The 10681-nt window shown below is 55.9% G+C and overlaps 1 protein-coding gene across 1 annotated transcript; it reads right to left on the reverse strand.

Annotated features, from left to right (window-relative positions):
• Positions 1-5779: 5779 nt before the first annotated feature.
• Positions 5780-10023, reverse strand: SRM (spermidine synthase). The gene is made up of 8 exons (XM_064363722.1): positions 9778-10023; positions 9230-9350; positions 8779-8871; positions 7508-7661; positions 6898-6981; positions 6664-6809; positions 6158-6280; positions 5780-6081 (listed from the first exon to the last, which is right to left on the reverse strand). The coding sequence occupies exons 1-8, from the start codon at positions 9942-9944 to the stop codon at positions 6061-6063; spliced, it is 909 nt and encodes a 302-aa protein (XP_064219792.1). The 5' UTR covers positions 9945-10023; the 3' UTR covers positions 5780-6060.
• Positions 10024-10681: the final 658 nt, after the last annotated feature.

A 10681-nucleotide genomic window follows, 5' to 3' on the forward strand; every position in this document is an offset into this window, starting at 1 on the left:
GAACAAGCAAGTACTTAGAGATTTCACCATTACCAGACCTGCTTTACAAGAGCTTCTGAAAGAAGCACTACACATATAAAGGAACAACCAGTATCAGCCTTTCCAAAAATATATCAAAAAGTAAACAGCATTAACATAATGAAGAACTTACATCAACTAATGGGCAAAACAGCCAGCTAGCATCAAATGGCAGTATTAAACTCATATATAATATTAACTGGATAAAAAGCCAAAACCCATCGGTATGCTGTATCCAGACCCATCTCACATGCAATGACACACAAAGACTCAAAACAAAGGGACGGAGGAAGATTTACCAACCAAACGGAGAGCAAAAATAAATAAATAAATAAAAAGCAGGAGTTGCAATTCTCACCTCTGATAAAATAGACTTTAAAGCAACAAAGATCAAAAGAGGCAAAGAAGGACATTACATAATGGTAAAAGGATCAATGCAACAAGAAGAGCTAATGATCCTATTTATCCACACACCCAATACAGGAGCACCCAGATACGTAAGACAAGTTCTTAATGACTTATAAAAGAGACTTAGCCTCCCACACGGTAATAGTGGGAGACTGTAACATCACATTGTCAATATTAGACTGATCAACGAGATAGAAAATTAACAAGGACATTCAGGACTTGAACTCAGACCCGGAACAAGTAAACTTAAGAAACATTTATAGAACTCTCCACTTCAAATACACAAAACACACATTCTTATCAGTACCATATCACACCTATTCTAAAAGTGACTACATAATTAGAAGTAAATCACTCCTCAATAATTGCATAGCATTTCATAGGTTTAAATGAAATATTGGTTGGCTGCTTGTTTGTTATTTTCTTCCCTTATTCCTTCCTGTCTCAGTTGTTAGGCACAATTAATAAAAGAGGTTTTCAATTCCCATTTTTAGACTGCATTCTAGCCTGGGCAATAAAGCAATACTCCCATTCTCTCTCCCTCTTTCTCTTCCTTTTTCTTCCTCTTCTTCATTCTTTTTTTTTTCTTTCTCTCTTTCTTCCTTTTTTTTTTTCTTCTAAAATAAAAAATTAGCCAGGCATGGTAGTGGGTGCCTGTAATCCCAGCTACTTGAGAGGCTAAGACAGGAGAATCGTTTGAACCCAGGAGGTAGAAGTTGCTGTGAGCCGAGATCACACCACTGCACTCCAGCCTGGGCAACAGAGTGAGACTCCATCTCAAAAAAATATATATATATATATTAGCCAGGCGTGGTGGCAGGTGCCTGTAATCCCAGCTATTCAGGAGGCTGAGGCAGGAGAATCGCTTGAACCTGGGAGGCAGAGGTTGCAGTGATCTGAGATCTCCTGGGCAGCAAAGCAAGACTGTTTCAAAAAAAAAAAAAAAGTTATCATAGTGGACTCCTCATCTCAGCCGCTGTGAATGACTTTGTAACCCCAATAGGTTTGTTGTCCGGTGGGTGAAGCAAGTCAGCACATGGAGACACCTGGTCGCAGCAGAGGAAGAGGTTTACTTAATGTAGGGCCACCAAGGGAGGAGACAGAACTTCAAATCCACCTCTCCAAGGGGTTTGGAGACAGGATTTTTGTTTTGTTTTGTTCTGAGACGGAGTCTCGTTCTATCACCAGGCCGGAGTGCAGTGGCATGATCTCGGCTCACTGCAACCTCTGCCTCCCAGGTTCAAGCGATTCTCTTGCCTCAGGCTCCCAAGTAGCTGGGATTACAGGCATGCACCACTACACCTGGCTAATTTTTGTATTTTTAGTAGAGAAGGGGTTTTACCATGTTGGCCAGGATGGTCTCGACCTCTTGACCTCATGATCCACCCGCTGGGCTCCCAAAGTGCTGGGATTACAGGTGTGAGCCATTGTGCCCAGCCAGCTCAAGCAATTCTTAAACAAAAGCCTGGCCAGGTGTGGTGCAACCTTTCAATTACACGGAGGCAGGCCAGAGTACAGCCTTATCAACGGTAAATTATAATGGTAAAAAATAAAATTTCCATCCAGAATTTTATTTTTCTTTTTCTTTTTCCTTTTCTTTTCTTTTTCTTTTTCTTTTTGAGATGGAGTCTCACGTCACTAGGCTGGAGTGCAGTGGTTCGATATTGGCTCACTGCCACTTCCACCTCCCGGGTTCAAGCGATTCTCCTGCCTTAGCCTCCCGAGTAGCTGGGATTACAGGCGCATGCCTCCAAGCCTGGCTAATTTTTGTATTTTTGGTAGAGACAGGGTTTCACCATGTTGGCCGGGAATGTCTCGATCTCTTGACCTCGTGATCTGCCTGCCTCCACTTACCAAAGTGCTGGGATTACAGGTGTGAGCCACAGCACCCAACTCCTTTTATTTTCTTTAACTTTTCCTTTTTTTTTTTGAGACAGTGTCCTCTGTCGCACAGGCTGGAGTGCAGTGGGGCAATCTTGGCTCACTGCAACTGTAACCGCCCAAGTGTTCATCTTGCCCGCTGCCTAGACAGAGCCAATTCATCAAGACAGGGGAATTGCAATAAAGAGTAATTCACGCAGAGCCAGCTGTGCAGGAGACCGCAGTTTTACTATTGCTCAAATCAGTCTCCCTGAGCATTCGGGGAGCAGAGTTTTTAAGGATAACCTGGTGGGTGGGGGGAAGCCCGTGAGCCAGGAGTGCTGATTGGTCAAGGCTGAAATCATAGGGAGTTACAGCTGTCTTCTTGCACTGAGTCCCTTCCTGGGTGGGGATCACAAGATCAGATGAGCCAGTTTATTGATCTGGGTGGTACTAGTTGATCCATCAAGTGCAGAGTCTGCAAACTGTCTCAAGCCCTGATCTCAGGAGCAGTTTACGGAGGGTCAGAATCTTGTGTCCTCCTGCTGCAGGACTCCTAAACCATCATTTCTAATCTTGTGGCTGATGTTAGCCCTACGAAGGCAATCTAGCCCAGGCAAGGTCTGCTTTGAGAAAGGGCTTTGTTTAAAGTATAAACTGTAAATTAAGTTTCTCCCAAAGTTAGTTCATCCTCTGCCCAGGAAGGAACAAGGACAGCGTGGAGGTTAGAAGCAAGATGCAGCTGGTTAAGTTAGATCCTCTTCACTGTCTCAGTCATAATTTGGCAAAGGCAGTTTCACAACCTCCACCTCCTGGGTTTACTTGATTCTTCTGCCTCAGCCTCCCGAGTAGCTGGGGTTACAGACGCACGCCACCATGCCTGGCTGTTTATATTTTCAGTAGAGACAGGGTTTTGCCATGTTGGCCTCCAGGAATTCTGGCCTCAAGTGATCTGTGCACCTCGGCGCCCCAATGTACTGGGGTTACAGGCGAGAGCCACCACCCCGGGCTGCGCTCATGGTTCATGAGTTTGTAGAACTTCACCTCTGGCCCCCTCCTGATCCCTTCCTGGTGGTCGTTGGGTGGGATGAAAATCCCAACTCTCCAGTCTAGGTCTTATTGGTGACCAGCCCCACCCTGAGGCTCCCCTGGGACCCTACCCTAAATCACTGCATTAGCATAAACTCCACAGTTCTCCAAAGGAGTGTATAATGAATGACAAGACACTCCCACCAATCAGGAATTTCCAAGGGTTTTAGGGGCTCTGTGACAGGAACTGGGGACAAACACCACATTTCTTCTTCTACTACAGAAGATAAACACCAAAATAATCAGCTCCAATAGGGAAAGGGGCCACGGGAGGACTGTGATTTTTCTTCTGACAAGCCACATGGACGCATGAATCCTGAAGCAGGGGCCTGGCTCATTCTGATAAATGACATTTTGAAAAGATAGGATTGATGAAACTCCCTATGCCACACACTGGGCCCGTACGTGGCCCAAAGATTTCTGGGACATTGGGGGACCCAGGTTGTGTCCTCATCGAGGCTGCTTCTGTTCAGTAGACCAGCCTGGGCTGCCTCACACCCACCCAGTCGTGGGGTTCAGGCTTGCCCCGGCCCTGGAGCATGCCCCTTCGAGGAGGGCAGGCATGTGTATAGACTTGACTACAGGCTGGGAAAGCAGAGGGTCTACGTGCTGGCAACTTCGTCTTCCAGGTTAGGCTCTTCTGCTTCCCAGATGGCTCCGGCCGTTTCCAAAACCTGGGCCACCTGCCCTCCGCTCCCTTCTCACCCAGACGGGTGGTCCTGATGGGCCAATGCAGAGCGCCAGCACTGGTGAGCGCTGCGTCACAGGCAGTTCTCACCGAAGCTTCGTACCAGGGACGGGGTGCTCCCCCTCTGACAGTCAGGGTAGCGGCAGAAGGCCTGCATGGTTGCAGGTCACAGAGCTAAGGGAGGCATAGTTGAGATCTGGGCCCAGGTCTGATTCCAGGGCCCCTGGGGAAAGGCCCTCACACTTAGGAGGTCATGGGATCATCCTTCTAAGACGGCAGCATTCGCTGACTGAATCTTGGCCGGGAAGTAGATGTCAGAGAGACCGACCATGCTGGGACCAAGTGTCTGGCCTGAGCTGCAGGAGACACTGGGGTGAGCAGGGTGGAGTAGCCTTGGACAGCCGCTGCTGCTTACTGGCTGTGTGGCCTTCGGCACATCACCTTGCCTCTCTGCAGGAGCAACAGTACCTTGCTGGCAGGTGGTTGTGAAGATTACATGAATGAAAGCGTCTGGTCCTCCCAGCTGCAGCCCGGCCTGTCAGGCTCCAGAAATAGCCCCTGCCAACCCACCTGATCACTAGGTGCTCCACTGAGGGCTTCCTTGGGAGTGTGGAGGCCCTGGGGCAGGCGCCAGCTCCCGGGACTGATTTGAAGGGTTAGGGTGGCCTGGAGAAATTAGCCTGACGTCAGATCGGCTGACGGGGTCAAAGGTCTGAAGGTGCTTAGTCTGGTGAGCTCTCACAGGGGTGGGGAGTGGGGGGCAGGTAGAGCCTGGAGGGCTGTGACTGGCTTGAGGCCAGAGTTGGTGGTGAAACCAGATTCCCATTATTCTGGAGGTCCCAGAAACTTTCCTGGCTAAGTTAGGGCTCCAAGATGGCCGCCTCAGCTGAGCATGGGGTATTCCAGCAACAGCACCAGATGAGGGCCACTCCCTGCCCCCAGGCCTCCCACCCTGATGGGTCCTCAGGCCCAGGCCCTGCCCAAGGTGGGGAAGGGGTTGGCGACTCTAGCATGTGCATGGAGCGGGGTTCCTTTCCTGTCCTCCCACCACCGTGGTGACCTGGTTGGGGGGAGTTCAGCACCTTGGAGAGGGGACAGCCCTGATCCTCGGAAGTCCCTGGTTTGGCCACCCACACCTGCACTCTCAACTTGTTCACACAAGGGGGCAGGAGGGGCATCGTGGAATTTGCCTGAAGGCACTCACAGGGGGACAGGCAGAATTTGAACCCAAGTCTGAGTCCCGAGTGGGGTCAGGGCACAGTCACTGGGCCAGTGTTAAGCTTCTGATGTGCTTAAAAAGGCCCAAGGTAACTGGGCCCCACTACCCCCTTCTGGGGTCACCTCCAGTATCTGCCCTGGAGCACCTGGATGGGACCTTACACCTGTGAGTGGCCCCAATTCTGAGAACGCTCTCAGGCAGCCCCAGGAGACACCAGCAACCCCACCTTGATCTCACCCACCCCACAGCCCTGGAGGGCTGTCACCAGTGGCCTTGTGAAGGGCTTGCTGAGTCAGCTTTCCAGGACAGCTCTGGGTCTGGCATGATGATCAAGGTGACCCTCTGTGCCCAGGCTATCCACGAGGGCCCACCACAGCCCCAGCCCTGCAGCAGATACGTGGGGGTCAGACAGCAAGGCCCTGCAGACCCTCACCCCAGAAATACCCAGTGGTGAATGTGGTTCTGCCTGGGCCCAGCCAAGGTCAGGGGACACAGGACTCTGATCTTTGTTATAAATACACGTGTTTGGTGAGTGAGGGGCAACAGAAGGCAGAGAGATGGCGCTGTACACAGCTGGTATAGGCTTGGAGGTGGAACGCCAAGAGACAGACACACAGACAGTCCGCCCAGCAGGGCAGGCCGGGCAGCATTCTGGGGCTTGTAACACTTGGTTGGTGGGCGAGAGCCACAGAAGGGCTAGCCCAGGGCTGGAGGGGCCCAGGCACCCTGCAGGCTCCCTGGTCCGAGGTCCTGGGTGGCATCGTGGTGGCGCCTGGACTCAGCTCACATCATTCAGGGCCTGGAGGGACACGAGGCAAGTCAGGAAGGCACTCTGGGGCCCTGGGGCCCACCACCTGGCCCTGCAGCCCACCTACCTTGCGGGCAAACTCGGGCAGCACGAAGGCAGCGCGGTGCACGTCAGAGTTGTAGTACTTCAGCTGCATCTGCGCCACCTGGTGCCGCGTCAGCGGCTGCACCGGCTCCTGGAAGTTGGTGCTCTGGGGACCAGGACAGAGGGGCATATGGCGGGGGTGCATTTTTTTTGAGACAGTCTCGCTCTGTTGCCCAGGCTGGAGTGCAGTGGCACCATCTTAGCTCACTGCAACCTCTGCCTCCCGGGTTCAAGCAATCCTCCTGAATCAGCCTCAGGTGTGTGCCACCATGCCCGGCTAATTTTGTTTTTTGTATTTTGAGTAGAGACAAGAGTTTCTCCATGTTGGTCAGGCTGGCCTTGAACTCCTGACCTCAGGTAATCCGCCCGCCTTGGCCTCCCAAAGTGCTGGGATTATAGGCATGAGACACCGTGCCCGGCCTGGGGAGGGCACTTTATTTATGCCCACCTGCCCCCTGACCCCCACACCCGCTGGCACCCCCATCTCACCGGGTTCTTGCTGCACAGCATGAAGCCGATCTGGCCGCTGGGGTAGGTGGGGATGGTGCAGTAGGCATAGGCCACCACAGGGAACAGCGACTGGCAGAACTGCCGCATCTCCTTGATGAGGTCCAGGTGCAGCCACTGGCACTCACCTGGGGACCCCGCCAGCAGCATTAGCATCCAGCAGGGCCCGTCCCATCCCATCCTGCCCAGCCCCACTGCTCCAGGCCTGTGGCTCACCCTGGCAGCAGAGGACGCCATCTTCCTTGAGGGCCGTCTTCATGAGCTGGTAATAGGATTCTTTGAAGAGACTTTCGGCGGGGCCTGGGGAAGGATGGAGGAAGGCACAATGAACACAGCCTGGCTGAGACCTCCAGGGCCACTGTCACCCCACTACACAGACCCACACAGCTGCCCTGTAGCCAGAGCCAGGAACTGAACCCAGGTCTGTGGAGGCTCCATACTTTAATCCCATTCTTGGGGGAGTCTCACTGGCACTGCAGCAGAGGAACCTCCATCCCAGGCCTTGGTTCAAGACTAGAACCCGCCCCTACTCCAAGGATGACCAGTCCAGAGCAGAGGAGAGGCTGAAGAGGACACGGGGGCCTCAGTGTCCCAAAGCCGGATCCCCACTCTCCCTGGGCCCCAGCTTTTGAACTCTGGGCAGCGGCCTGGCTCCTGCCTACTGTCCCGAGCCATGTTTCAGGGGCAGGTAACAACACAGAAGGAAAAAGTACAGCTCCAGTTCGAGGGCCGGGCGGTCCCTCTATCGTCTACACTGAAGGCCTGGAGGAGACTGACCTCCAGACCTGCAGCTGCCAGAACATCCTGGGGCCCGTCCGCTGCTTACCCATGGGGTCTGAGGAGTCAGTGATGATCACATCAAAGGCATCCTGATTCTGTTTCATGAACTCAAAACCATCACCCACATGTAGGGTCAGCTTCGAGCTAGAATAGCCAACAGCCATCCCCGGCAGGAACTTCTTGGAGACTTGGATGACATCCTGGAGGGGATGGGAGGGACCAGACTGGGCCAAGGGGGCTGGGGGACCTGGAGCAGACGCAGTCATGTGGGACTCCTGAACCGCCTGAGAGGCAAGCCGCCTTGGGCAAGCCCCCCAGCTCACCCTTTTTTGGAGATGGAGTCTCACTCTGTTGCCCAGGCTGGAGTGCAGTGGTGCGATCCCTACTCGCTACAACCTCCACCTCCCAGGTTCTAGCAATTCTGCTCAGTCTCCTGAGTAGTTGGGACTACAGGTGCATGCCACCACACCCAGCTAATTTTTTTGTATTTTTAGTAGAGACGGCGTTTCACCGTGTTGCCCAGGCTGGTCTTGAACTCCTGAGCTCAGGCAGTCCCCCTGCCTTGGCCTCCCAAAGTGCTAGGATTATAGGCATGAGCCACCATGCCCACCTCCCTTCTTTTTTTTTGAGACTGGGATTGATCCATCTACCACTGTCTCCCCATATCCAGGCAACACGTGGCATGTAGCATGATTTTAGTGAGCAGCTACTGAGTGTAAGGGGCAATGTACAAATAGTTGAGCTGTGTCTCTGGCCCCTGCCCGGGGGCTGAGATTAAAAATCAGCTTAGTTGGCTGGGTGAGGTGGCTCATGCCTTTAATCCCAGCACTTCGGGAGGCTGAGGTGGGTGGATCACCAGAACAGGAGTTAAGCCTGACCAACATAGTGAAACCCCGCCTCTACCAAAAATACAAAGAAAATACCGGGCATGGCGGTGGGCACCAGTAATCTCAGCACTAGGGAGGCTAAGGCAGGAAGATCTCTTGAACCCGGGAGGCGGAGGTTGCAGTGAGCCAGGATCAGGCCACTGCACTCTAGCCTGGGCGACAGTGCAAGACTCCGTCTCACAAAAACAAAACAAAACGAAAAACATATCAGCTTAGTCTTACTAAAAACTTGCCACGCAGGCGCCCTCACCACCTGCCAGGCTCTCTGCCATCTGGTTTTCCTACTGAACCCTCCCCACTAGGTGTTTCCCAGATGGGGAAACAGGCCCTACCTGCCTTGCTCAGGGGTGTGCAGCCATTGCAGGACCAGCTGGCCGGCGGGAGAACCAGGACTCAAACCCCACCCCGCTGGCTCTGTGCTGGCACTCACCTCGTCGATCTCACACTGCACCACGGACTCCACGGAGGGGTGCTTCACCACCTCGCGCAGGACACCTCCGTCTCCGCCCCCGATGATCAGCACCTGGGAGGAGGGGGCAGTCAAGGCAGGGGCCCTGGCAGGACTGGGTGCCCCCAGGGCCCTGGCCCCTCCAACCCAAGGGCCTCATCATTTTCTAACCTCGGAAATGCTTTCTTGCCGGTGTTCCCTTTCCTGGAAGTTCCTTCCAGGGCTGCCCCAGGCTTCAGAAGCCGCATCAGTGTCCGCCCTCACCCCTCTGCGGGACCCCCTGTCCGCCCCCACCCCTCTGCGAGACCCCCTAGCCTTGCTTGCACTTTCTCTGACGACCGTATGGGCAGCATCTGGGCGGAGCCTGTGGCACACCTGGGACCTCCCTGCCCCCCGTCGTCGTCCGGCACTGTCCCAGAGGACAATGGGGTACCTTTCGCGGGTTGGGGTGGCTGCAGAGAGGCAGGTTGGCGATCATCTCCTGGTAGGAGAACTCATCCCTCTCTGTGCATTGGATGACACCGTCCAACACCAGCACGTTGCCATAGGTCTTACTGCGGGCGGAGTGACAGTCGGGGACCTGGGTTCTCTGGGGTGAGGAAAACGTACCCCAAGCCGCCCTGGGTGAGGAGGGTCGCTCCCACCCCGTCTAGGGGTCCCAGGGGTGAGGGTCGATGGTGACACGTGGCGAGGAATGCCAGGCGGGCGGCCGGGCGGAGGCCGGGTGAATCCCGGGGTCTCCTCGGGCTCTGACGTGTCCCAGGGCTGACACGTGGAGCGAGGCGCATACTCTGGCTCCACCGCCCAAAGGCCCGCCCGCAGCCCTAGCCCCGGCCCCAGCCCAGGGAGGCGGGGTGAGGGGTGGCGAGGGGGGCCAGGGCAGGACGGGGTCCGGCCGGCCTGGGTCCCGGCGTGGAGAGGCAGGCAGCGGGCGGCCCGGGATGAGCCGAGGGGGCCGGCGCCCGCGGGCAGCGGCGGTACCTGCGGAAGACGAGGATGTCCTGGTAGCGCGAGCGCCGGTGGTGGAGCAGCTGCTCCACCTGCAGCGACAGGGCCTGGCCGGGCCACAGGCTGCAGGTCTCGCGGAACCAGCCCTCGCGGATGGCGGCGGGGCCGGAGGCGGCTGGGCCGTCGGTGCCGGACTCCATGGCGGGCGGGCGGGCGGGCGGCGCGAGGCGCGGGCCCGGGACTGCAGGCCGCGCGGAGCCGCAGCACAACGGGACCAGCTCCGCCCGCCGCCCGCGCCGCAACCTAACCCGGGAGCGGGGCGGGGCTTGCCGGCAGGGGCGGAGCCCACGGTCACCAATGGCAAAGCGGCCGCGCCGGGCGCTCATTGGCCGCCGGCCTTCAGCGCGGCGCAGAGTGGCTGGGGCGCGCCGTCAGTCGGCGGCAGCAGGGTAGTGCGGTCCGCTCCGGGGGCCACGTGGGGCCCTGTCGGGGCCGGACGGCCGAGCCGGGTTCCGGGGCGGGCTGGGCCGGCGGAAGGGGTCCGGGTCCTTCCTCCGCCCCCGCCGGCCGGGGCCGTGCATCCCCGGCCCCTGCTCCCTTCTCGGGGTTGGGAGGCACCGAGGGCCGCGAGAAGCTGCGGGACTGGGGCTCGGTGCGGAGTGCGGGAGCGCTGGGACGTGCGGACCCGGGCGTCAGCCTTTAGGCTGGAGACAGGGGAGCGGGCGGCTACACTGGGTTGCGTAGTTGCAAGATGCGAGTAGAACATATCCCTCGCTGCGTCCAAAATCTGGTTTCTTGTTGGACTTGAACAGATTATGTGGTTCGTCGGGGCGCACTGAGGATTTTTATTTACTTGGAAAGAATCATCACAGCCCTCGACTTAACGAGCTGGATTTAGCCATTTTTCCTTAGATTCTCTGAGCTATGAGGCTATGGG

Source organism: Aotus nancymaae, unplaced genomic scaffold, assembly GCF_030222135.1.
Source record: "Aotus nancymaae isolate 86718 unplaced genomic scaffold, 86718_ANA_hifiasm-v0.15.2.pri h1tg000053l, whole genome shotgun sequence".
NCBI lineage: Eukaryota > Metazoa > Chordata > Mammalia > Primates > Aotidae > Aotus > Aotus nancymaae.

Bases quoted from the DNA above. Each gene is read 5' to 3' on its own strand.
- SRM (XM_064363722.1), bottom strand. From the start codon at position 9,944: ATGGAGTCCGGCACCGACGGCCCAGCCGCCTCCGGCCCCGCCGCCATC. The intron at 8,872-9,229 runs GTACCCCATTGT...CCCTCCTCCCAG, and splicing joins GCCACCCCAACCCGCGAAAG to GTGCTGATCATCGGGGGCGG. The intron at 6,082-6,157 runs GTAGGTGGGCTG...GTGTCCCTCCAG, and splicing joins TGCCCGAGTTTGCCCGCAAG to GCCCTGAATGATGTGAGCTG.